The 22,925-nt window shown below is 38.1% G+C and overlaps 2 protein-coding genes across 5 annotated transcripts in view; one reads left to right on the forward strand and one right to left on the reverse strand.

The window, feature by feature from the left end:
* LOC109417137 (lipase 1-like) overlaps positions 1 to 22,925 on the reverse strand; it is a 533,887-nt gene that overhangs the window by 271,284 nt on the left and 239,678 nt on the right. The gene's annotated exons all lie outside the window — the stretch shown is intronic.
* LOC109417136 (lipase 3-like) lies at positions 17,464 to 18,746 on the forward strand. The gene is made up of 2 exons (XM_019691259.3): positions 17,464 to 17,606; positions 17,667 to 18,746. The coding sequence occupies exons 1-2, from the start codon at positions 17,526 to 17,528 to the stop codon at positions 18,744 to 18,746; spliced, it is 1,161 nt and encodes a 386-aa protein (XP_019546804.2). The 5' UTR covers positions 17,464 to 17,525.

Consider the following 22,925-nt stretch of genomic DNA (forward strand, 5'->3'; position numbering starts at 1 on the left):
GCGTCTTTCGGATGCGGTTAGTGAAATTCGTTCAGACGTTGTTCTGGATCGTGAACGAATCATGTATGCCGAAAAGTCTAATGACCTGCTGCTTTCTGGGGTACCGTTCGTGATAGCTGAGAACTTGGATCGCATTGTAGGCTTGATTACTACAGCCTTGGGTTATGCCGAAGGTGGACTGCCTCTCGTCACTGCAAAACGTCTCGCTCGTATTCCTATCAAACCGGGGTCTACACCACCTATTGCGCTGCAGTTTGCATTTAAATTCGCTCGCGATGAATTCTACGCTCGGTATCTGAAGATGCGTAACCTATCGCTACAGCATATTGGGTTCAACGTTGACAGCAGAGTGTACCTGAATGAGAATCTGACGGAGTTGGGCCGTAAAATCAAAACGCACGCGATCAACCTGAAAAAAGCTGGGAAGTTACACTCTGTTTACACAAGGGACGGCGTTGTGTACGTGAAATGTGATGCTAAAGCCGAACCACAGATGATCTTTTCTATGGATCAATTTGAGCTGCTCTAAAATGAGCCAAAAAACCTTTCCTTAATGATCACTCTTGTATTCCTACCAAAACTTTTCCGTGACTCTTTTTCCAGGATATCCTGTGATCTCTTCCATCCTGCAAGTCATTTTTTTTATCAAGATAACCCTACCACCAAGTTTTTCAAAATTCCTTCCTGTGATTCCATGGTTCCGTTCCTGATTATACTCCTTGTACTCTTCCTTCCTGAAAGTTATGCTGCTGTTGCTGTTCATACTGTTGCTGTTGCTGTTCATGCTGTTGCTGTTGCTGCTATCGACTGACTGCTGTTGCTGTTTATGCAGATGGAACAATGGCTGGTGATTGATTAAAGCTTTGATTGATGATATTTTTTTACTGCCTTCAATTAAAACCACAGATCAGTAATGATGTTAATGAAAAATCCTAGTACCAAAAGTAATTCAAATCCTCGCTCACTGTTATTTGTTTTTGCTGTTGCTCCTTTTGTGTGGGTAATGCCTTTTCGCTCAATTCCATCCTTTATGATTTTCTTAAATGTCGGATGATAGTTCTGCTGCTCCCACAAACATAAATGTGTCCTCAAATATTCCTCGTATAGTAATGAATTGTGCTTTGCTTGAACACAAGTTAAATATTTGTCATTTGAATGCGCAAAGCCTTTGTGCACGAAATCTAAGTAAATTTAACGAATTGCAAAACATCGCTCAAGATAGTAAGCTTGATATAATATGTATATCTGAAACTTGGCTTAATGGCACCATCTCGGATGGAGTAATCGCAATTGATGGCTACAGTCTTATAAGAAACGACCGTTCGTATAGCCAAGGTGGTGGAGTGTGTGTATATTATAGAAACGATTTGAAATGTAAATGTGTATCTAAATCTGAATATGCGATGGACATAGATAGTAACCGAATAGAATATATTTTTCTTGAAATTTCTTATCATAACGATAGATTCTTGCTCTGCACTGTCTATAACCCTCCTCGGAATGACTGCTCTGAGATACTATACGAAAAGCTTCAAGAGTTGTATTTGAATTATCCTCAGACACTGATAGTTGGTGATTTTAACATTGATATTAGAACAAATAGTTCATTAGCGTCCAAATTCAACAGTTATACGGAAACTCTTGGTCTAAATTGTGTAAGTCTTGAACCAACACACTACTACCCTGATGGGGATTCTCTCCTTGATTTGATGTTTACAAGTAATCCAGATTTTGTGCTTAAGTTTAACCAAGTTTCAGCTCCGGGGTTTTCAATGCACGACATAATTTTTGCATCGCTAAATATATCACGAACTACGAGTGCGTCGGCTCCTCGGTTTTACAGAGATTTTAATAAAATTGATCCCTTGTTACTTCAAAGGGTTGTAGAATCTATTGATTGGACGCTATTGTACAGTATTACTGATGTTGATGTAGCATTGGATTTTTTCAATATGCGCCTTCTACAGGTATTGGATTATTCCGTTCCTGTTCGAGTTTCAAAACCAAAGCAAAATCCTTGGTTCAAAAATGGCATTTCAAATGCCATAATGGAACGCAATATAGCGTATCAGTTGTGGAAAAATCAAAAATCGCCTGAAAGCTTAAACCAGTACAAAAGACTGCGTAATAGAGTAACAAATCTAATTAATATTGCTAAGAAAAATTTCATCTCGGATAGCATTGGTGGATCTAGCTCTAGTAAAATTTTATGGAAGAAATTGAAGAACGTTGGTGTCTACAATTCTTCCCGCCATAACGATCAATTCAATAATTCTGCTGATGATATCAATAATGCATTCGCTTCTAGTTTCACCGTTGACAACTCTTCGCTTCCTGTGCCACCCATCAATGAATATGGTTTTATGTTTTCCAATGTTACCGTGGAACAAATTTTTCTTGCAATGAATTCAATCAAGTCGGATGCAGTGGGACTGGACCATATTCCGTTGAGTTTCCTAAAAGCAGTATATCCGTTTTTGTCTGAGTGTTTTTGTTACGTTTTCAATTTGTGTATAAACTCGGGTAAATTTCCCAAATCGTGGAAATTTGTAAAAGTAATTCCGGTTCGGAAAAAACCACACAATTCAGATATAACTAATTTGCGCCCTATTAGCATTTTATGTGCCTTGTCAAAAGTTTTTGAAAAACTCCTTAAGACGCAAATCTTAGATTTTATTCAACACCATGGATATCTGAGTGATTTTCAGTCTGGCTTCAGGTCAGGTCATAATACTACCACTGCATTTTTAAAAATACATGACGATATTCATAAGGTAGTTGATAAAAGAGGAATCGCTCTGCTGTTATTGATAGATTTTTCGAAAGCCTTTGATCGAATATCCCACAATAAACTGCTGCTTAAGCTTTCCCATAATTTTAGCTTTTCCCGGTCTGCAATTAAGCTAATACAATCTTACCTGACAAATCGCATGCAATGTGTATCAATTGATGAGCATTTATCTCAGTCAATAAATATAGTAAGTGGAGTACCCCAAGGATCCGTTCTAGGACCGTTGCTGTTTTCGTTGTACATCAATGACTTACCTTTCGTACTTCAGCATTGTGAGATACACATGTTTGCTGATGATGTGCAACTTTACATCTGCTCTTCTAGTCTAGGCATAAATGACATAGTACGATTAATGAACGCTGACCTCGAAAGAATACTTGTCTGGTCCACCAGAAATTTACTTCCAATAAATGTTGAAAAAACTAAGGCAATCTGTATTGCACGAACGCGTCTGGTTGAGCATAAACCACCCATTATTCTTGGTGGAAATCCAATTGAGTATGTCGAGAGAGCAGTTAATCTTGGGTTTGTTATAACAAGTGATCTTGAATGGGACAGTCAAATAAGTCACACTTGCGGCAAAATTTATGGAAGTTTACGCCAATTAAAGCTATCTTCAAGCATGTTGAGTAGGGATGTTAAATTAAAGCTGTTCAAATCGCTAGTGCTGCCTCATTTTATTTATGGCGCAGAATTCCTGTTAAATGCTTCAGCTAGGTCCATCAACCGATTACGCGTTGCACTAAATAATTGCATAAGGTACGTTTATAATCTTACTCGTTTTTCTAGTGTCTCACATCTCCAGAATCAGTTGCTGGGTTGCTCTTTCGAGGATTTTTTGAAATTGCGTACAGTTCTGTGTATATTTAAAATAATGAATTTTGATTCTCCTAATTATTTATATCAGAAACTGCAGCCTTTCCGTAGCTCTAGAGGCAGAAGCCTGATTATTCCGCGCCACAATTCTACGCATTACGGAAACACTTTGTTTGTGAGGGGTATTTCTATATGGAACATGCTACCAACTCAAATAAAAAATAATCGTACACTATATGGATTTAGGCGAGATTGCATTACATACTATAATGGAGAAACACAGCAAAATTAGGGAAATAGTTTATAGTTGATAAGATTATAGTTTATAAGATAATTGAAATTCATACTGATCTAAACTAGTTGTAGTAATTTAAAAGGAATTTGCCTTACTCTGCAACAATTAACGGAATAAATAAATAAATAAATAAATAAATACCAAAAATTATCTAAATTTTTATCACATTCGCTTTCTCAACAAGTTGTCTAAGGAATGCCATGATAAAAGTTTGGGAAAAATCGAAAAAGGCATTTCCACAAAATTTTTAAGGAGATCAAGTTTCTTATTTTTTAAGGTTTTCGACGGAACATAAGAACTACCACACAGTTTCTTAGCTTTCCTGAACGCATTTAATCTTAACAAACTTATTTTTTCAGCTCATTCGATCCTTCAGATGGCAAAGCTTGTCACACCATAAAAACGAATGCAGTAAGCAGTAATTAAGACATTCGTTTGCTTAACGTTTGTTGCTACTGGTGTTGTTGAGAAATTTAAAACAAAAATTTTTGTTTTGAGAAGGCTCGTAATGGTGGTTCTTGATCAAATATTTCAGTAAAAATTACTCTAAGCAATCGAGAAATATCTTTTATTATCGATACAGCAATTTTTATTGTGTTTGGAAATAAAATATTTTATCTGTGAGATTTTTTTATATTCTATTATGCTACATTTTTTGACTACTTTGTGCAACTTCAAATTTTGATCATCTTGTTTACAGAGCCCTATTTTTTAACTTTTATCAGAAACATCAACAAAATTGGTATTATTTGCTTCGTTGGCATGTTTACTATTAGAGCTATAAGGAACTTTTTTGGAGAATGTGCTCAAATTGAAATGGCAGGTTATCGTTAGTGTATTTATAATTTCTGAAAGAGTCTATACTAAAAAAATGAAATAAAATTAAGAAGGAATTTTGGCGTTTTTCTTCCATGTATTTGTTTAAAAATTTTCTGAAAAAAATTCTGAAGAAAATTTTAAAAACATTGCCAGAACATTTTTTAAGGAACTTACCTGTCAAATATCCAAGGAAACTTCGAGTAAAACTGCGAATGAGTGTTAGGGCGGAATTAAAAGGTACGAAACTGATTACACTCATTCGAAGAGGGTATTCCGATTAGAGGATTCGTAAAGTCGGTACAAGATTCTAGTAAACCTTTTAAAGGAAATTTCTGTACATTTCGGAAAAAATGCTGGAAAGAGTTTGAACAAAAATTTGAGGAAAAATTGACGGAGTTTTTCCCGTAAAATTGTCGAAGGCACTTAACCTGTGGTATGCGTTTTACAACAAAATGGCCCAAGAATCATAATGGAATTGCCAAAACTGCAGAAGAAATTTCAGATGGCAGTCATACAGATGGCAAGATACAGAAAGAGTTTTTGAATAAGTTAAATACATTTTGAATGAATTGCCTGAGGAGCTCATGAAGGTAATTTTGAAGACACTTCTATCAAACTTTTAGAGAAATTCCAAAAAAATGCCATAATTCTCAGAGGAATTCCTCTGGGAAATTTTTGAGGGAATCATAAGAAAATTTCTTCAAAGATTCCGTTCATCCGGCATTTTCTTGGAAGTTTTCTTAAAAAAATCCTTAAGGAATTTTTAGACATAGCTTTTTGAATTGATCCGAAAACTCTTGTAGGGATTACTGCCAAAATTTCTGAAGAAATGTCTTCAGTAATTCTTTTAGAAATTACCTTTGAAATTATCTTGGGAATTCCAAACGAAATGATTCTCAAATGATTGTCTGAGAAGTTATTGAACAAGAAAAAAAATAATGGAAAAGAATCTGAACGGGAATTTCTGAAAAAATACTAAAAGAAGAAAGGCGTTGTCAAATAATTCCTGAGAATAACTGCAAAGAAGTCCTGAAGGAGTTACCGTAATGATTCCTTAAAAAAATAGACAAATTTCTAAAAGAAATCTTCTGTAATAATGATTAAAGTGTCCCTGAAGAAATGTAGAGGAACTGCTAAAGGGATTTTTGGAGGAATTTCTAAAATAATTGCCGGAGCTATTTGGTTTTGATTTTTCAAAGGAGTCTTCACAAATATTCGAAAACATTCTGGAAACATTTTTAAAGAACTTGCCTGAGGAATTCTGAAAAAAGTGCTTTAAGATTCCTTAAACCAAGTTAAAATTCTTGAAAAAAAAAATCTCTCTAGGAATTGTCACATGAGTCTTCAGGAATATCTTCTTGGAGGAAGCAACGAAAAATTGTCTTGAAGCAACTTTCCTGAAAAAGTAGCAAAAACATTGCCAATGCATGTTTTCAGGAATTTATCAGTACAATCCTTAAAGGAATTTCTAGAGAAACTGTGGATGGGAATTCTAAAGAAATTTGCAACTCAATGCCGAAAAAAAATGCAGGAAGAGATTCTCATATATTTTTCTAAAAAATGACGGAAGCATCCCTGAAAAATTGGCGAAGGCACTTTAAATCATTTTGTAGGATGAGTTTCAAAGACCATAGAGACTTCTGATGAAATTCTCAAACGATTTTTTTTTAATAAGGGCTATAGCTACCCATGTATGTTGCTCCAGTATCGCTACACAGACCAGCTACACTCACACAAGGAACCAATGAGATATCTGCCGGGAACTAGCAGGCATCTTCAGTGTGTTCGTGTTGGTGATCTTCTATTTTAGATGACAATGGCGCCTGCCACGTCAGGCTTCAGGTCAATCAAGGAAAGGGCAAGGAAGTGATGATTGCAATCTTTTTTAACCACAGCTGACCCAATATACCTCTGCGTCTGCACAAATTCATGCGGATGTTGGAGTGTTGATGGGATATGGTTGGCTGAGGGTTCACAAATTGGTGCGTGAATCCATATCTCTTAGGCTTTATCTCATAGAAACTGCGCTGTGAAAATTGGAAGGAAGGGACATGGATTTTTATAATCTGTTTCTGGTTCTAGCGATAGTCATCGAACATATGAATATACATGACTTGTATGTGTTGAGATGAGAGAGAGAAAGTACATAGAAAGAGGCAAAAAAGGAGGTGTTGAGGGGATTTCCTTTCTTCGGATTAATCACACCTATCGAGAGCTGTTTTTTAGTTAACCTTCACGTTACCGACCCCCGACAACTCATTTTCAAAATGCTGGCATTTTGTCAATTCTCATTCGATTTTTTTTTAAGTTGCCCTTAGTCGATCATAAGGTGCTAGTATATTATACTCAAGTGGCTATGTGATATCCGGAACCATTCCGGGGATATTCCGGATTGTGCTGGGGTCAGGGTGGTTGCCACAATAGCTAAGAGTGATTATCCCATGTGTTATTTTGTATGAACCATCGATTTTCAACGAAATTTTTGTAGCGAACAGTGAAACACAACTGCGATAGCCAGATTTGAATAAGTTGACCCATCCGGATCACCGTGACAGGTTCCGCGGGGCCTCATTGGGGACACTTCTGGTTTTCAACCTAAACATGCCGTGCGACATATCAATCTTCATGATTTCGAATGACTGAGTCAGGAACGATAGATTGAAGTCTGTATCAACTAATATGGCCACCCCGGAATGTCTAGTACAGGTTCCACGGGGGTGTCATCGGGGACATTTCTGGTTTGCAAGTAAAACATGCCGTGCGATGTTTTAATCTCCATGATTTCGAGAGAATGTTGCAGAAAAAAATAACTGAAGTATGGTTCAACTGCTGTGGCGGCTCCGGAACACCTGGAACAAGTTCCGCGGAGGACTCTCAAACACAATGCCACATGAAATAATTACTTTTAGCCATTTGGCAAAACAGACCTCTCCCCCATCTCCTGACCCCAGTACAATCCGGAATATCTCCGGAATGGTTCCGGATATTACATGGCCACTACAGTTACATAAATTTGCACTAATTTATGATCGATTGAGGGCGACTTCAAAAAATTCGGATGAAAATTGACGAAATGCCAGCATTTTGAAAATGAGTTGTCGGGGGTTAAGGTTAAGCAGCTTTAATGCTGAAATAATGATTTATTTATAAATCTATTAAATACCTATAGACTCACTTTTCTATCTAAATATATTATTCAGATTCATGCAGTGTTGCCAGTTTCACAGAATTCACCACAACAGGAGGAAAGGGACGGGTTGAGGATTGAACCCATGAACTTCTGCATACGAATTAGAAGCGGTAGCTACTAGACCACCAAGCCCGTCTCCTTCTAAAGGGATTATTTCTAGAATTGCTCAGATAACTGCTGGAAGAGTCTCTTAGAAAATTGACGGAGAAATTCCTAGAGAAATCGCGACAAAAATCCATTAAAGTAGCATTCGCAGAAATTCCTGATCAATTCGTCGATAACATATCACTGGCTTAGAAAATTATTTTTTCAGTTTTGTCGCACTATTTTGAATTCTGATCCACTCCAGTAGTACTTAGACGCAATCACACTCAACAAACTCACCGAACGCCAGTCGGAGAAAAAGTGCAATAAACTTACAAACTAGGCAGATTTGTCCCAGAGGCGCTCATGGGCCGCCGCGCCGCGCCGTCATGGGTATCGTCTCGAGCTCGTTCGTTGTTGATGTTGATCGCCGGCCGATCATCGATCAACCGACGACGACAACGCAGAGCCACCACTGATGATGATGATTATAACGAGGAACAGGGAAGACCTCCTCTCAGAAAGGGGAGCTCATTTCCAGCCGTTGGTTTGTTAGGACTGACATTCCTATGGAACTCGGTGGCGGCGGCGGTGCAACGAGGAAGGGTAGTTGGCTCCTCCATCATCTATCATGCAATCGTTTACTACATACGCTATAATCAGTGCACTCGATCGAGCGAGCCGAGGAGCGTGGTTCGATCGGTCCGCGAGTTTCTTCAGGCCGCTATTGGCGCGCACGATAAAAATCGATAATCGATCAAAAACTGCTGCGGCCGTCTCGCGTCGCACACGCCGCCGCCGGTCGTCCGACAGCAAGGTTGCGTAAGGTTGCAATGGAAGGAAAAAATCGCACACAGAATCGATTACGTTACGATCGATCGATCGGTTGATCGCGGTGCTGCGTTTTGTTCGGACTGTTAGTGAGAGTGGATCAACCTGCCACTTGCAACCATCGTCTAGTCTAGTAGGACCTTACCGCGTGCGCGCGCACGGTGATGTGAGAACAAAAGAATTTTGATGTCTGCGCAAAAAGCCCCGAAAATTGACGTGACAGGTCCACGCTGCCACGCTGGCCGTCTTCGGTCTGGATTTCGAAAGATCGAGAGCGATCGTGACCGAGCAACGTGGGAGGTCGGTCGAATCCCAAATCCCCCCAAAATGGATGGCAGGTGCATCACGATCCACAGATATTGAAAAACTTTCCCACCGACCGTGGAGCCGAAGAAACCAAACACATCTTGGAATCAGGTCAATCCGAAGAATTCTCACAACTTCCGCAGGAGTCTACCGACTGTTCACCGCCGTCGCCCCGAGATTGTCCTTGAAGGTCGATTCGAAGTCGAGCGATTAAAGCTCGCGCGCGCATACCGGATTTCCCGCTCAGAAGCATGATCGGCGGCGTTGAACACGCGGGTTCATAACCATTCATCAGCAAATCGCCCTAAGCAGATAGCCAGACCGCGCTGCGGTCTAGAGTGTAATTTAGACACTCCGTAATGCCTCCAGCCAACCAACATCGAGAGCGTTGGGTTCAGATTGACCATCGCTTGATGTCTGTCCTACCACCAGTCACTTGTGGCTTTCAGCTTGCAGACTGTCAGTGCAGTGGCCCTCTAATGTCAGGTGTCAGTCTACAACGGCTGGCTGCTGGCTGGTAGAAATGAGATCGCGTTCTTGACCAGATGGTTCGGTCGCTGCGGTTAATGTCACACGTCAAATGTTTTAAGTGGCGCGATATGAAGGGTTTAGATCTTTGGGCAAATTATGTTTGCAGTGTTGGATGGCTTTTAATGCATTTCAGTTGCTCGCTTTGTTAGAAAGGACCAGAATAGACCAAAACTGAAGATTCATACCTTGAAACAAAAGCTTTTGTGGTCGAGATGATCCTTTGCAAATTTGAACTCATTTGGTGCATGGTGTAGCAGCGCTTACCAGAAGCTTGTGATTTATGAAAAAAATCGAACAAGATGTAGATGTAGATTGGAAAGTCTATATATATAAAAATGCAGTGGCATACGTGGGACCGCGCATAACTTGCGAACGGAAGGTCCGATTTTGGTCGTCTTAGTTTTGTTTCGTTAGTTTTGGCCCAAGGAAGGTTTATGAGGCATAAAACATGAAAAATTGAGAGTTTTTGAAAATCGATCTTCCATACATTTTGTGACCGGGGACTTGGTCTTGGCAAGAAACTTGAAACGTCAAAAAAACGCAGTAGGCAAGACAAAGTTCGCCGGGTACAGCTAGTTTACTATAAATAAACATCATCAGAAGAAATAAGAACAGAACTTCACTCTCGTCAACTTATGTAATATGACACAAACTTAAATGTTAAAATCTCCTGTATGAATACCATGTCCAATCCCTGCAAACGTTCCCGATGCAATTACTGGAGGAAAGGGAAGAATATATCTGAGTAATTCGTAAAGGAATCCTTAGAGGAATTCAGGCAGAGATTCTTGAAGGCATTCCGGGATGTACCCTTGGAGATATCCTGGGTGGAATCCTTTGAGTATTCCGCCCAGGAATCGTCGAGGAATCCTATACATGTAAATCCCTGAAAAAGTCCCTGGAGGAATCCATGGGGAAAACCACAGATAAATAATTGGAAACATCTCTGGAAGAATCTCTAGAGGAATCCCTGGAGAAATCCCTAAATAAATCCATGCAGGAGTCCCTGGAAGAATCCCTAGTTGTATCCCTGGAGGGATCTCTAGAGGAATCCATGAAGGAATCTTGAGAGGAATCACTAGTGAAATCCCTGGAAGAATACCAAGATACCTCCAAGGAAGAATTCCTGAAAAAATCCCTAGTGAAATCTTTGTAGGATTCTCTGGAGGAATCCCTGGAGGAATCCATGGAGGAATCCCTGGAGGAATCCCTGGAGGAATCCCTGGAGGAATCCCTGGAGGAATCCCTGGAGGAATCCCTGGAGGAATCCCTGGAGGAATCCCTGGAGGAATCCCTGGAGGAATCCCTGGAGGAATCCCTGGAGGAATCCCTGGAGGAATCCCTGGAGGAATCCCTGGAGGAATCCCTGGAGGAATCCCTGGAGGAATCCCTGGAGGAATCCCTGGAGGAATCCCTGGAGGAATCCCTGGAGGAATCCCTGGAGGAATCCCTGGAGGAATCCCTGGAGGAATCCCTGGAGGAATCCCTGGAGGAATCCCTGGAGGAATCCCTGGAGGAATCCCTGGAGGAATCCCTGGAGGAATCCCTGGAGGAATCCCTGGAGGAATCCCTGGAGGAATCCCTGGAGGAATCCCTGGAGGAATCCCTGGAGGAATCCCTGGAGGAATCCCTGGAGGAATCCCTGGAGGAATCCCTGGAGGAATCCCTGGAGGAATCCCTGGAGGAATCCCTGGAGGAATCCCTGGAGGAATCCCTGGAGAAATCCCTGGAGGAATCCCTGGAGGAATCCCTGGAGGAATCCCTGGAGGAATCCCTGGAGGAATCCCTAGAGGAATCTTTGAATGAATCCCTAATGGAATCCTTGGAGAAATCGCTGGAGAAAACTCTAGTGGGATCTCTGAAGGAATCCCTAGTGCAATCCTTGGAGGAATCCTTGAAGGAATCCTTGCAGGAATCCTTGGAGGAGTCCTTGGAGAAATCTTTAGTGGGATCTCTGAAGGAACCCAGAGGTGAATCCTTGAAGGTATCGCTGGAGGAATTCTTGGAGGAATCCCTGGATGAATCCCTGGATTAATCCATGGAGGAATCGCTGGAGGAATCGCTTAAGAATCCCTAAAGAAATCCCTGGAGGATTCCCCAGAAAAATCCATGGAGGAATCCCTGAAGGAACCCCTAGAGAAGAATCCCCAAAAGAATCTCGAGATAAATCCATGGAAAACCCCTTGAGAAATCCCTAGTGGAATTTCTGGAGATTTGCCTAGTAGAATCCCAGGAGGAGTCGCTGGAGGAACCCCAATATAAATCCATTGAGGAATCTCTGACGAAATCCTTAGTGGAATCTTAAGAGGAATCCCTGGAGGAAACCCTGTAAGAATCCCTTGAGAAATCCCCGAAGGAATCCCTAGATAAATCCCTGGAGAAACTTCTATGTGAATCCATGGAGGAATATCTGGAGAAATTCCTTAGTGGAATCCCTGGAGGAACTCCAAGATAAATCCATGGAAAAGTCCCTGGAGAAATCCCTGGAGAAATCCCTGGAGAAATCCTTGGGGAAATTCCTGGAGAAATCCCTAGTTGAAGCTCTGGAGGAATTCCAAGAGAAATCCATGGAGGAATCCCTGGGGGAATTTCCAGATAAATCCATGGAAGAATCCCTGGAAAAATCTTGTGGAATCTTTGGAGGAATCTCTGAAGGAATCTCTGCAGGAATCCTTACAGGAATGCCTAGATAAGTCCATGGAGAAATCCCTGGAGGAATCGCTGGAGTAATCGCTCGAGATATTCCTAGAGGAATTCCTTGAGGAATCTGACCACGTAAGAATTCCTGGAGGAATCCATAGGATTTCTGGAGGAATCTCTAGTAGAATTCTTGGAGGAATCCCTGGAGGAATTCCTGGAGAAATTCCTAGTAGGATCTCTGAAGGAATCCTCAGTGGAATCCTTGGAGGCAGGACAAATCCCTGGAGAAATCCATGGAGGAATCTCTGGAGGATTTCCTAGTGGAATCCGTGGAGGAATTTCTAGAGAAATTCCCGGATAAATCCACGGATGAATCTCTGTAGGAATCTTTGGAGGAATGCCTAGTGGAATCCCTGGAGAAATCCCTAGTGGATTTCATCTCCTGAGCAGGATACTGCAGGAATCCGGTGAGAAATTTCGTGAAGAATTCTTGAAATACTTGGAGGATTATCTTGAGAAATCCCTGGAAGAATTCTGTAATAAATTTCCAGAGGGTTTTCGTGGATAATTGATGAAGGTATCCGAGAAGAAACCTTCAGGATCGGCGTACATAAATAAAAGAAGAAACATTTTTAAAACTTGGAATTCTTCGACTTCAAGTCACAGAAAAGCGTTGATTATTCAAGAAAAAAAAATAAATAATCAACGCTTTCCTGTGACTGAAAGCCGAAAATTACCAAGTTTTACGTAAATCCAGTCATACCCCGTAGAACAATTTAAAAAATATCATCTAGATTTTTATTTTATTTTATTTTTTTTTTGAATCTATTATTTCTAGAAGGATATTTCAGAGATTTTATGTTTCACTCATTGTTTGCAAGATTTCCGAAGCATTTCCTCCAAGCTTTTTCCATAAAATAAACATTCTCACAAAAAATAGTTAATACGTGTCCTTAGAAAATTCCTCAGAGATATCTCCAGATTTTTTATTTATTTTTCACCAAAAACATGTTTTTGAAATTTTTTGTTTATTATTTTTGAAAATTTTGCCAGCTTATTCCTAAGAATTCTTCATGGATGAAGGCATCCACAATTTTGAGTTATTGCTCTACAAACAAGCAATGCGCTTTTGTTTTGATAAGAATGATTCTAGGAGAATATTTGTGGAAGTTCCTGGAGGAGTTCGTATTTAGTAGTGTCTTTCGAAGTATTCTTGGAAAAATCTTCGCTGAAGAAATCCCCAGAATGATTTTCTGTGAAATTTCCAGATGAACCCGTGGAATTATTTGTAAAAGAGTGCTCCACAACTATTTGTGAGGAATAATCTGGATGAATGCGCTAGGGGTTTTCTAGAAAAAGGGTCTGAGAAGTTTTTGAAAATCTTTACGCAAACCTCAGAGAAATTTCTGAAGAGATTTTCTCAGAAATTATGAAAAAAAAAGAATATCATTCTGGGCGAATTTCTGGAAAAATAATGAGAATTTCTAGTGGCAACATTATGAAAATTCAATGTTGGATTCTCGGAGAAGTTAAAGAAGGATTCCTCGGGACAGTATCTGGAGAAATCTTAGGAAAAGCTTCTGGACGGCTACTGGAAGAAATTTCTGAAGAGTTTCTAAAAAGAATTTAAAGAGAAATTTCAGAAACAAAATTTATTCTAGAAATGCTTTCAGAAATCTCTAAAAGAATCCTCGGTGAAGCTTCTGGTGAATTTTCTGCAAGAATCTTCTGAAGATGCGTTTTTTTGAAAATGTCTTGTAAAAAAAAATTGAAGATTTTCTCGAAGAGTATTTTTAAGAAATCCTTGATGAAATTTATGGATTTTTTTTTTGGATTAATTTGTGGGATAATTTAAACGGAATTATTAAGATATGCTCGCGGATTTTTAAGAAAATTCTTAAAACTGTTTCTGGATTAATTTTTAGAAGATTTTCAGAAAAAAATATTGAAATAAATTCCAGAAAAAAATTTGCGGGAATGTCTAAGAGAAATTTTAGAAGATTTTTCAGTAATGAAAAATATATAAATTTATGTCTTCTAAGAATTTTAGAAATAATCTGCAGAAAAATATTTTTTATTTCTGGAGGCATCCTTGGTGGAATCTGCGTAGATACTTAAGGCATTTCTGGATGAATATTCGTGAAACATTTCTGGAGTACTCAGTTAATGGTGGATTTTTTGAGGAATTTCTGGGAAACTCCCTGGAGAATTTTGAAGGGCTGCTCGGACAGACATTCGGTGAATTTTTAGAAGGACTCTTTGGGAAAACTTTCGATAATATTTCCAAAGAAACTGTTTGTGAAGAAAAAACTATGGAGGTATCTTTTGGGAACCTCTGAAGAGAAACCTCAGGCAAATCTTCTTGAAAAATATCTGTCGTTATCATATGGGAATTTTGGTGCCAATTTCCAAAGTAATTGTAGAACTTTTCTCAGCATTTCGTACAGAAACCCTCAGATAAACTTTCATACAAATATTCTAAAAAAATAGCAAAGACATCATAAGCACTTTTTTATAGAAATTATGAGGATTTTCTTTCAACAATTTCAAGTGAAATCAAAATTAATACTGAAAGGATCCATTAGAAAATTTCCGGAAAAAAGGGAAAGTTTTGAACAAGATTTTCGATGGAATTGGAAAAAAAATTCGAGTAATCTTTGGAGGAGTGCCTGAAAGTGATCTTGGAGAAATTGTTTAAAAACTTCGTTGGAGCAGATTTTCGTGGGCAAATGTTTGGAGGATTGTCTGGATGAAACTCCTAGATAAGTTCTTTGAAAAAATCTTAAGAAGTTCTTGTAGGAGTTTCCGAAAAACCAGATTGAAACATTCAAGAAGAAAGTTTATGATTTTCTAAAAAAATTAAAAAAATGGGAGACTATTAAAAATTTCCAAGGTGATTTTCTGAGAAATTTATAAAGAAACCTGGCTGAATAGTTTGTGGAGAAGTTCTCAATGGCATTGCCAGGAGACATATCGAGGAAATTTTTGAAAGAATCCACTGAGGGATTCCTAGAGTAGAAATTGAGGAACTCTTTTAAAAAAAACTTTTGGAAACCCTCAGATTAATTTCTGAATAAGCTCTCTCAGTATTTTCAAGATCTTCAACTTTCAGAATAATATTCTAAAGCGATTCCTGAAGAAATTTATCCAAGAATCATCTTAAAGATTTCTAGTGGTGTCATCGGGGTGGAATTCTTGGGAAAGTTTGAGGGGTACTCCTCAGGACAGTATCTAAAAAAGTAACCTTCGGATGAACTGCTGGAAGATAATTCGAAGAAATTTATGGAAGAATTTAGGACAAATTTATGAAAAACATTTATGCAGAAATCGCCACAGAATTCTTAATGGGAATCCTTGGAAGAGTTTCAGAAGAGTTGTATGAAAGAATGCTCATTTGAAGAAGTGGTCCTTTGAAAATTTCTAGTAAAAAATTGTTGAAGATCTTCTCGAAGAATATTTTCATGGGTTTCTTGATGAACTTTATGGACGATTCTCTTGATAAATTTCTGGGAGAATTTGAAGAAAATTTTGAAGCTGCACTCTCAGATTTTTACAGAAATCTTCGCAGCTGTTTCTAGATGAATTTTTAGAAGATTTTCCGATTTTCCGAAAAATAGAAATGAATCCGAGAAAAAAAATTGCAGGAAACTCTAAAAAAATCTAAAGATTTTTTTTTTCATTATGAAGAATTTATCAAATTATTTTTTCGAAGGTACAATTTTTGGTGGGATCTGTAGACGACATATTTATGCTACATCTGGATGCATCCTTGATGGAATCTTCGTAACAACTTTTGGAGGAATCCTAGTAAGTCTTCTTGGATGAATCCTCGCGAAACATTTCTTAAACCTACTTCGGTGAAGTTTTTGGAAGATTTTATAAGAACTTCTTTCAAGAGTTTATAGAGAAATCAAAATTAAATACTGAAAGAATCTTTAAAAGATTAAAAAAAAACGGAATAGTTTTAGGGAGAATTTTTGAAGTAATTGGACCATTCTCTTTGGAGAAATGCCTGAAAGTGTACTCGAAGAAATTGTTCAAAAACTGAAATCTAAACAGGTATTCTTGAACAAATGCTAGGAAAATTCTGAGTGAACTCCTGGATTAGTTCTAAGAAGAAATCTGGAAAAGTTCTGGTAGAAAATTCATTTGGACATTTGGAAAAAAATGTGTTGATTTCGAGAAGAAACTTCAAGGAATTTTTTTTTCAAAAAACAACGATTAGAAGCTTTGTTAAATAAAAAAGTCTTTAGATGGAATGACAAAGCTGTTAAGTCAGTGACAAGTAATTGTTCTGAAATTTTAAATTTTTTTTGAAGAGATTTTGCATATTTCATATTCCATAATTTGTAATAAAAGTATAAATTAATTATCATATTCTAGAATTTTCGTAAATATCTTTTTTGAATTAATGGTAGAATCCTTCCAAAGTTTTCCAGGCAAATCATTTTCTTTTATATATCTTGAAAAGTAAGTCTTACTTTTGAAGAATCTCGAACAGCTCTGTTCACAACGAAAAACTCTCACTTTCGGTCTTTTAGAAAATTAGAAATCAACAGGAACAGAACCTGTATAACTTGACAGTTGTTGTTGTTCAGAATTTACTGTAGGGAAGAAAGTGAGTAATTTATTGCTGATGTCACCGAGCATGTTTGATGGTGTACACACTTAAATTCAGAAATTGATCTCGGTAAACAGTTTGCCGAGAATCCAACAGCTGATATCTAGGTTAAGTATTTACTGATTCTCGGTAAAGTTTTTACCGAGATTTCGGTAAACCATTTCCGAGTCTCGGTGAACTTTGCCGAGATCTCGGTAAAAAGTTAGATTACCGAGATATCGGAAAAATTTTAACGACATCTCGGTAAAACTTTTACCGAGATTCAGTGAAAGTAATTACCAGATTCTCGGCTGTTGGATTCTCGGCAATCCGTTTGCTGAGGTCGGCGATTTAATTTAAGTGTGTAAAACTTTCTTGTTTCATATTGTGGACAATCGACTTGGCAAATCAGAATGTTATCTACATAATCTTCCACGGACAAGCATTACTGTTGCTGTTTGCAGGGAAATTTGCAGCTCGTTACTGCAAAAATGTTCTAGTTGAGATCAGATCTCTCAGCCAAAGTTTAATGAGACTCATTCAAAATCACCCAGCCGAAAAATGATTTCCAGTATTTAACCATTTGGAAAAAATACAATCAGTCACAAATCACCCTCGCAGCATGTCCAACTGGTTGAGCTGCTTCCAAATTCTGCTGGCAGGAAGGGCTCTCGTCCAAGCAATCGATCCAAATGAGCTGCTGGTAAGTGAACAAGTTCTAATTTAATACCCTGTCTCACGTCTTCAATTCCAACCCCCACAGAAATCAACCATCACCAAACACAACTACCCGGTGGAGCTGCACCCGGTCACATCCCCCGATGGCTACCACCTGACCATGGCCCGAATCCCCAACGCACGCCGCCCGATCCTCTTCCTGATGCACTCATTCCTCAGTTCCTCCGCCGAGTACACCGTTCTAGGCCCCCGACAATCCCTAGCCTTCTCCGGGTTCGACGCCGGTTTCGACGTGTGGCTAGCGAACGGTCGCGGAAACACCTTTTCCCGATCGCATCGCTCGTTGGACCCCTCGCAGAAGCAGTTCTGGGATTTCAGTTTCCACGAAGTGTCCACCCTGGACCTACCGGCCATGATTGGGTACGTGCTGAACGTGACCGGACGGGGGAAGGTTCACTACGTGGGGCATTCGCAAGGTGGGACCAATTTCTTGGTGATGGCTTCGATGCTGCCGGAGATCAATGGGAAGATTGCCAGTGCGCATTTGTCCTCGCCGGTGGCGTTCTGGTCCAAGAATACGACGCCCATGAGCTACTTGTACGATGAGCTGTTGACGATGATCGGGGTTTTCGAGCAGATCGGGTTGTACGAGATCGGTGGGCGGTCGGTGGGCAGTGTGATGGAGTACGTGGAAAAGGCGATCGACGGGGGATGCATATCGGAGGACATGCTGATGATGGGGCTTTGGATGCTGGTTGGGGAACACGGGGAAACGCTGAATCGAACTACGCTAAACGGGATTAGGAAGGTGTTTCCGGCGGGGGCGTCACTGCGGCAGGGGTTGCACTTCCTGCAGATGATGAAGTCGGAGCGATTTTGTTTGTTTGACTACGGTGAGCAGGAGAATTTGAAGCGGTACGGAAAAGTGGCACCCCCGAACTATCCTCTGGAGAAGATAACTGCGCCGGTGGCTTTGTACTACGGGACAAATGATCCTTTTGTGGCACTCAAAGACTTGGACGACTTGGCGAGGAAGTTACCGAATTTGGTTTTGAAACAGAAGATGGATGATCCGAAGTGGAATCACATCGATTTCATCTTTGGATCGCATGGTTACGAGGCTCATCAATTGGTGCTCAAGTGGGCTAAAGCCTATGAATCATAGCGAGTTTAAAGAGTACTTACTGTGGTGTTAAACTTGCAAGGTTTGTATTTTTTGCTTGTAATTACCTGGAATTGAGAGAATAAAATTTCAATGTTAGAAAGCGCAAACACATAAATTTTTCAAGTATTCCTTGCCAAGACATTTATATAATAATTCATTTGATACTTAAAATGTGCTGTTAATCCTGACACTATTTTTGGAGTTTCTTCATGTTTTTTTTGTTTTTTTTTAAGCATCACTGAAAACATTGCGACCGCTGCGCGAGGAGCAGCTCTAGAAACAAAAGGAATATTTTTTATTCATTTTTTATCAGTCATGTAATGCAAAAAGACCGAACCAATTGGTTTTCTTTGGATTTTTGAAAGTATTTTTAGTACGACGATCGTCGAAAAAGTGATTCTGGAATAGTTCCACTATATTTTATTCTTGATTTTCTGTAGCACATTCATCGTAACTCGAAGACAAAGCTTTCGATAGAAATTATGATGGGAATCTTTGTCCCTCACTTGTAGACTTCATACAAAAATTATAACGTTTTTAAAAATTGCAAACATTTTAATAATTATCAAGTTTTTTAGTTTGTTATTTTTCCTAAATTTAAAAATTTCAAGAATTTTCAAAATTTTCATTATTTTTAAATTTTTAAAATATTAACAAAATTTATGAACGAACGACTGGAAATATTCTGATCAGAGGAAATTTACAATCTTAGTTTTGAAAGCCAAGCAATTTATTCTAGTTTGCCTGACGTTTCGACCACGTTTGGCCTTTTTTGCGGGAAAATTGTCGGGCAGACCAAGATAAATTGGCCAAGATTAACAGAATTCCAGTACCAGTATTAAAAACATACCTTACTCAAAACAGAACAGTCGTGTGCTCAGCAAAGTCTATCTAACCGATATCCCACCAAAACAAGACGATTTTAAGCTCAGTACATCGATTCGATTTTTTCGACAAAACGGTTGTTTTGTATTTACTCGGCTGTGCAAATTTAAAAAAGTAGGTACTGGTATTTTGGCTAGAAGTAACCTGCGTAGTCACAATTTAAAACAAAATTTTATTGGCACTGTTGTGAGAACCGTTATAAAATATTAATTATATTGCTTTTGTTTTATTATATTTCAGTCTCGAATCTATTTGAAGTTCAGGGTTCTTATTAAGATTTTTAAATGACCAAAAGAACTCTTCGTAATTTTTTTTTTGCTAAAATTTTCAAGAATTTTTTAGCAGATAATACGTTGAAAGTCCATCTCCTTGACGGAAACCGAGCAATTTTCAATCGAATTTTCTTCTAAGAATTATTGATAAGTGTTCCCAAAACTTAGTAGTAGATGGCTATTTTCAATAATTCTCTAAATGGTGGTCCATATTTGTGAAACGATTTCTGAATGAAATGAGTGCATTTCTTGAAGTAATTACAATAGTTTACATAATTTTGAATCAGGTAAGCTGATGATCATTTGTAGTGTAGAATCAAGCCCTGTGTTTGAAAATATAAAGGAAAAAATACAGTACAGCGGAAATTTTTTCGACTTTCCATACAGCGCTGTCGATTTGAAATAGATTTTTATTCTATTTCCAAGCATAGTTGCTCTCTTCATACATATCTTTTTCCGTGACTAATGCTCCGATTGAGCTTAAATTTTCAAGTAACTGACTTACATCTAATTTTTCAAATGGATGTTGAAAAATATTTTTCAATTGATTTTTTCTTACAAAAAATACATTTTTTTGGAAATTTTACTCAAATTTAGGGAGATTGGGCTATATAATCGCCAATATCTCCAATCCTACAAATTGGATGCGAAAATTATGTTCAGATGATCGAAACATATTATATTCAGCTTTCTATTTATACCAAAAGATTGAATATTCGTTGACTGCAACGAAAAACATTTAAATTATATTAAATAAATAGATAAAGTTTTGAGAATCTCTGAGCTCCACAGCCAGACTTCATACAAAGATTAGACATATTTTTGAATGTTTTATAAGATTAAAAATCTTTAAATTTTAAACTTTAGTTTTTTTATTTGTTAAAAATTTAAAAAAATGAAACGAAAAATGTCCAAATTTTTGAAATTTCCTTTTTTTTTGTTTCATAATTTTTAAATATTCAAATTCTTTATGTAGTTAAGAACTTCTGCAGACAATTCTCTTCTTTCCTTAAAGTCCGCATCCTTTAGGGTATGGTTTTCAGGATTTTTAGGAAATCCTTAACACAACTTCTAGAAGAGCTTCTGAGAAATATTAGAACCATTAAAATACATATTCAATTTTTGCGAATGAAACTGTTAGCGGTTGTCTCTTTTTTGAGAATTCAAGAGAGATTAGGGTTTTCAAATGGAGTTATTTCTCATAAAGCTGCTGAGAAAATATTGAAAGGGGTTTGAAGGAATTGTTGGAACACCCAAAAAAGTCTGTATGTATGTAAAAACGAAAATTGACATATAACTTCTGTAAACTTGAACATTTGAAAACTGGACTTTTGCAAAATGTATTCCCGTTATGAGTGTTACAAAATGTTTTGATGTTAAAATTAGAGTCCCGTTAGATACTAAAAAAATAGGGAAGAAATCTAAAAAGTTGTGGACCGTTTATTTAGTTATGCATTTTTGAAATTGGTAAAAAACACTACAAGTAGTAATCCACATTCGTGAAAAGTTTTCTGGAAAAATGGGCAAAATTCTTGAAGAAGTCATTGGAGAAGCGTGAGTTTTAAGACAAGTCAAGAAAGAAATTCCTAAATTTAATTCTGAAATTTGATAATCAAGAATGGATTCTTCAATTTACTTTTTGTGATATTATTGAGTAATACGCACAATTTTTCCTGGAATAAGTAAAAAAGATTTCTGAAAAAAATCCTGAATGATTTTGTTTTATTTTGTTTCCTTCATAATTTGTTTTGTAGAATTTAAATTTGTTTTCTTTTATTATATATTTTTTTTATTTCTTTTTATTTTATACGAAGTTTGGGATAGATTTTTTTTTGAAATATCTTAAAAAGATGAGTTTCTTTGGGACTTCTTTGAATATTATAAAAAAAATAATAATATTCTTAGAGTTATACAGTCCTATCCATAAACTACGGATCTCAAATCCACCCCCTTCTCCCGTGAACTTTTGTTCCTATGTCAGTTGAAAAACACCAATTTGAGTACATTAAAAAAAAAACTTCAAGAATAGAAACAGCATACTTCTGGTCAAAACATTGTGGAAAAACCCAAGAATGTACAATAATTACATTTTTCATACATTTGTATCATCAGTCAAATTTGTTCAGCAGGTTAAGAACTAACTGGCAATGGTGACTTTGGTTCGCGATTCAGCCGCTGCTAGGCGGTACCAGTGTCAAACATGTTCAAACCCTCGTGTCTCAGAAACCTGATAGGATAGAATGATGCTGTCTTCGGCAAAATTCTTCAGCAAGCTCAGAACTATCTGATAGTAAGGTTTCGGGTTTATCCGCTAGGTGGCGCATTGTGTCTGAAAAATTCAAACACGTATTTCTCGATACCCTAATGAGGTACAAGCATGCCGTTTTCTACAAAGTTGTTCAGCAGGCTAAGAACTATCTGGCAATGGCGTCTTTGGTTCAAGAATCGTCCGCTAGGTGGCACCAGAGTCAAAAATCTTCAAACTTCTATATCTTAAAACCCTGATAAGATAGAATGATGCCGCCTTCAACAAAGTTCAGTCTGATAGTCTATGGTTGGTGATTCATTCTACAGGAACTCTTCCGGGAATTTTTCCAGGAATTTCTCTGGGAATTTATCCAAGAATTTCACTGGGAATTACTTAAGAACTTCCTCCAGGAATTTCTTCAGGAAATCTTCCGGGAATTCTTCTAAGACATCCCCCAGAAGTTCCTCCGGGAAATCCTCTAGGAAATCCGCCAGGAATTTATCCGGGGATTCCTTCGGAAATTTCCCCAGGATTTCATCTAGGACTCCCATCAGAAACTCCTTCAGGAATTTCTTCGGCAATTTCTGCAGGATTTCTTCTGGGATTTTTCCCAGGAGTTCCTCCGGATTTTTTTTTCCAAGATTTACTCCGGCAATTTCACTGAGAATTTCCCCGGGAATTCGTCCATGAGTGCCTCCGGGAAATCCTCCATGAACTCCTCCGGGAATTTCTTCAGGAATTCCTCCGGGATGTTCTATAGGAATTCCTCTAGGA

The sequence above is a fragment of the Aedes albopictus genome, chromosome 2, assembly GCF_035046485.1.
Source record: "Aedes albopictus strain Foshan chromosome 2, AalbF5, whole genome shotgun sequence".
NCBI classification, from domain to species: domain Eukaryota; kingdom Metazoa; phylum Arthropoda; class Insecta; order Diptera; family Culicidae; genus Aedes; species Aedes albopictus.